This window comes from Dioscorea cayenensis, chromosome 15 (assembly GCF_009730915.1).
Source record: "Dioscorea cayenensis subsp. rotundata cultivar TDr96_F1 chromosome 15, TDr96_F1_v2_PseudoChromosome.rev07_lg8_w22 25.fasta, whole genome shotgun sequence".
In the NCBI taxonomy this organism is placed as follows: domain Eukaryota; kingdom Viridiplantae; phylum Streptophyta; class Magnoliopsida; order Dioscoreales; family Dioscoreaceae; genus Dioscorea; species Dioscorea cayenensis.
This window is the reverse complement of record NC_052485.1, coordinates 23190613-23195236: the sequence shown is the minus strand read 5'-3', so window position 1 is coordinate 23195236 and position 4624 is coordinate 23190613. Positions and strand designations below refer to the sequence as shown.

Below are 4624 nucleotides of genomic sequence, written 5' to 3'. Positions count from 1 at the left end.
ATGCTTTTGCAGAAAAGTCAATACAAACAATTTTTTTTTTAACCTAGAAGTGCTTAACTTATAAAAAAGCACTTCTTGGTTTTCCAAAAGCTGATCCAAACAAGCTCATAAAGGTTCAGGTTTCAATTTTTAAACGGTTACAGTTTTACCAGTTCCGATTCAGTTTTTTATGATTCGGTTCCACAGTTTCGGTTCAAAATGACTATGTCTAGGTGGAAAAGAGGTCCATGTGCATATATATATACATGGGTAAATTTCACTGTGATCGAGTTTAACAAGCTCAATTTAATTAGTCCTGCATCTCCCAAGTGAAGAAAAAGGGTTTTTTTCACAATAGTTTTTTTTTTAATTGTTAATTTGGTGAAGATATTTTAGGTAGGGTTATTTTGATAATTAAAAAAAAAAAGTTATGATGGAAAGGAGAAAATGATGCATATAATAACAATCACCTACGAGGACCACCCACAATCCTAGAAGACTGGTTTATTAAAGTGGGGTTGGCCACTTATGCACATGGACTTTTCCTTATTTAAGTGCTATGGGACTAAATCGAATTTTCAACTAATGCATGAATAAAAAAATTCATTCCCAGTCCTATCATTGAATTATGTGATTAAGAAACTCTTATTGATATATGGAGAAATCTTGTGCAGTGGATGGGATTTTACAGTGCAATTTTGTTTTGTTTCACTATATTGGACATGTACTCAATTTGGACTTTCATATACAAGATATACAAGTACTCCAACTAACTTTTATGGCAGTGATGAGTTTAGAATCTTTAGATACTGAATATTTTTTTTTCTTTTCATATAATATATATATATATATATATATAGACATATGTTTAGGCACTTAAATCCTGTTTATGCATGGTTGATTAGGTCTTTAAATTATAGAAGTATTATTTATTCACTATTTTTTGAATTCTAGTTTGGGTTTTTTTAAAAAGAAATCGTACCTTTTAAAATTGGATAGTAAGAAAAATTTATTATTATGGAGTTATGGTTCCAGATATATAATCTTGAGTGCATGTGGCAAATAATCTTTTATTACCTTGTGTATTAATCAGATTCATGTAGTGAATTTTTAAAGGCCTTTAAGTCATCATAATTAATGCAGTATTTATTTGTCTTTTTTGAGTCTATTTATGGTCTTTGTAAAATCATGGAAATAAAAATAGTTAAACCAAGTAAATTGATTAAGCCTTTCTTTTTTTCTTTCTTTTTTTCTCTCCATGACTTGATATTTAGATAAAGAAAAGATTCTCTTCAATTCTCGTCACCATGCATGCATGGTTACATATGTACTGTGATGTGATTAGTGTCGTCATCATAAATTAAAAACCACACTTTCATGATATAAATTCACTTGTTTTCATCACCCTCATTATATCTTAGTATCATGAGTTAATGAAGTTAAAAGTGAAGAAGAAGCGGATTTAAATACTAATTAATTAATTCGTCTGGAAATTAAGTAAAAGCTTAAATATTAGCATCATCATATCCTCTTCAAAGAACTTGAAAAGGAAATTGTTCCTAAATTAATCTTAAAAACTCTTTCCTTTTTATCTGACAATTTACTAAAAAATTTAATAATTAAGCTTTTGACTTCCTTTACTTACAATATTTTACAACTGATTAATTAGATTTGTTTGTCATGTGTACACAATTGCACATGTACTTTCAATAGTAATTCATCCAGGGCAAGGAAGCAAATAGAGATTTTTCACAACTATATATTATAATTACCTATAGTAAAATAGAAGAATAATATAGCTAGTATTTTTTAAATTAACTAGTAGAATATGATAAAGCTGGTGGAGAAGATATATGCAATTAAGCTAGAAGGATGATCATATAACTAGAAATTTGTCAAAAGCGAGGGCTGGCGAGGGCGGGCCCTGCCGCTCCACAAAAACCCGCCATTTTAGGCGGGCGGGAGCCGGCTCGCCAAATGGCGAGTCGGAAAAAAATGCCAACCCGACCCGACCCGTTTTGGGTTATGGGTTGGGCCGGGCCCGCCAAAAATCAAAAATAATTAATTTATTTTTATTTTTTTATAAATGTTATAATATATGAAACATTGAAAACATTCATTATAAATTCATAAAAAAACTAAATTAAAAAAATTAAAACATGCAATAATTAACAAAATAAAAAAACATCCATTATAATATTCAAAACCTAACAAAAATCAACAATAATTACAAAATCTCTAAATAAAAAAACACTATTATAAATTTAAAATCAACAAAAAATTTTTTTAAAAAAACAACAACAAACCACAAGATAAAACATCTATTACTAATTATAACATTCATCCATTACTAATCAACAAAAATTTAACAAAAATTAACAAAAGACAAAAATAAAAAAACATCCATTACTGATCGTAATATTCATCAAAATCAATGAGTTATTAAAATGTTTTTATTATTCCATATTTCTTTTTAAAAATATAATTAAATGCATATTAAAACTTCATTAAAAATTATTTATTTAATTTTTTTAATTTAAATCCTTATAATATGTCATTATATATATATATATATATATATTATATAAACTATATTATATATATATTAGAGACGGGCCGCGGGCTGACCCGCCCCAACCCCTGAGCCCGCCCCGCCCAACCCGCGGCCCGCGGGTTGGTCCCGTTTAGACCCGCCTCCGTGCCTATAAAACTACTAACCCAACCCGCCCATTTTTATTGGCGGGCGGGGCTGGCCATGGCCCGAATCGATACTTCTACATATAACGTAATATATATATATATATATATATATATATATATATATATGTATGTATGTATGTATGTATGTATGCATACAGTTTTAGTGTTTCCGTATTTAATTAATAATATTTGGGGAATATAATTGTTATCATGTAAATATTTTGTTACTATATATGTATATAATTGGGGGAATATTTTGTATATTATTAGGAGAAGATTAGGTAGTTTTCTAGTTTAGTGGTAACCATTTAATGGTAGCCTTAAAGAGTTGTGTCTATATATCTTGTATCCTTTTAATTGAAAGATGTGAAATCTTTCTTAATTTCCAAAATTTGTGTTTTATTCAATAATTATTGTCGCTATCTTACATAATTTTTGTTTGATAATGTTGGGTGGGAGATGAAGGGCATGCTAGCTGTTAATTAAATATTTAACAGACATGAACTTGGACAGGTAATTAATTAATATTGTCTTAAAGAAGCGAGAGAAGTGTCCATTTATCCATCTTGTCCTTTTCCTTTATATATACCATCTCATCATCTCATCTCCTTCACACAAGAATATTATATATCAAGAAGAAGAAGAAGAAGAAGGCATGGCAAAGAAGGCAGAGAAGGTGAGTGATTAATTAAATTATACACAAGCACATGTCATCATCATGTGTGTTGGTGATCCTGCATTCTTCCTCTGATTCCAAAGCCAAGTATTTCATATATATTAACTCCGTACAATATATACAGATCTCCACGTTAATACTCGAAGTGGATCTCTGTTGCTGCAAGTGCCACAGAAAGATCAAAAAAATCTTGTGCAAGCTCAAAGGTATATTACTTAATTACATACATCATCAGAAATTAAGAAAAAAAAAAAATTAAAATAATTTTTACTTGATAATAATTTTTCATCATGTATATAAATGAATGAACGTTGATTAGACCAAGAGAACATCAAGGAGATCAATTTTGACGTGAAGAATAACAAGGTGATAATCTCTGGTCCTTTTGATCCTCACACCCTCACAAGAACCCTCTACTTCAAAGCTTGCAAAATTATCAAAAAAATCACCACTCCTCCTCCAGATCCAAATCCAACTCCAACTCCACTTCCAACTCCCAAACCCACCAAGCCTGAGTTGCCACCCGGACCACCTTGCTGCGCTAAACCAACCTACCAGTGGTTGTATGGAAAGCTCAAATGCGCATCTTGTGGGATGGTGTACACGTGGACCAATAAATGCCTGCCACCTCCTGCCGATCCCTGCAAGCATCAGTGCCCGTCCGAAGTACCGGCCGTTTGTTGCCCTCAACCAAGTTACGTGGGGATGTGTGGAGGGACAATGTGTACATCTTGTGGCCCCCAGACCAATCAAGACCCGCCAACTGTCACAGTCTCTAATCAAGTCTGTGTTCCTCAATCTAACCATGCCTATGGCTGTGCTTGTGGTTGTGGCCAACTTAAGCCCTGCCACTTTATCTACGATGATAACACACCTTCATGCACCATCATGTGACATGCAGATCCCTGCACGTACTGCTAGCTTATATTCTCTTATATATGTTTTTATTTATTATATTTTGCTACATTTTAAAAAAATATATATCCTGTCATGCAGTACTGTTCGTAACTTCTTTAAAAATGGTGATGGACATACAATGGGCCCTTCAGGAATCGGTCATTTCATCTATGATCCTTAATTTTTCCCACCAGGATTAAACGAGGAAAAAAATTCATGATATTTATAGTGCAGGGAGGACCAAAAACAAAAACAAAACTCCTTCCCATGTGATGTGGGATACCAAACTCTAATAAAAATTAAATTTATTAATTTTAACCCTTATGGTATATATATATATATGAAACAAAAACAACAAATACTATATACACC

The 4624-nt window shown here is 31.8% G+C and overlaps 1 protein-coding gene across 1 annotated transcript; it reads left to right on the top strand.

Annotated features, from left to right (window-relative positions):
* Positions 1-3314: 3314 nt before the first annotated feature.
* LOC120277987 (protein PYRICULARIA ORYZAE RESISTANCE 21-like) lies at positions 3315-4370 on the top strand. Its single transcript, XM_039284863.1, has 3 exons — positions 3315-3355; positions 3480-3561; positions 3675-4370. Exons 1-3 carry the CDS (start codon positions 3335-3337, stop codon positions 4247-4249), a joined length of 678 nt encoding a protein of 225 aa, XP_039140797.1. The 5' UTR covers positions 3315-3334; the 3' UTR covers positions 4250-4370.
* Positions 4371-4624: the final 254 nt, after the last annotated feature.

What these genes read in the sequence shown, in the direction of transcription:
- LOC120277987 (XM_039284863.1), top strand. Translation starts at nt 3,335, where the DNA reads ATGGCAAAGAAGGCAGAGAAG. An exon ending in TGGCAAAGAAGGCAGAGAAG is followed by an intron (nt 3,356 to 3,479) that starts GTGAGTGATTAA and finishes CAATATATACAG; the next exon opens with ATCTCCACGTTAATACTCGA. An exon ending in AATCTTGTGCAAGCTCAAAG is followed by an intron (nt 3,562 to 3,674) that starts GTATATTACTTA and finishes AACGTTGATTAG; the next exon opens with ACCAAGAGAACATCAAGGAG.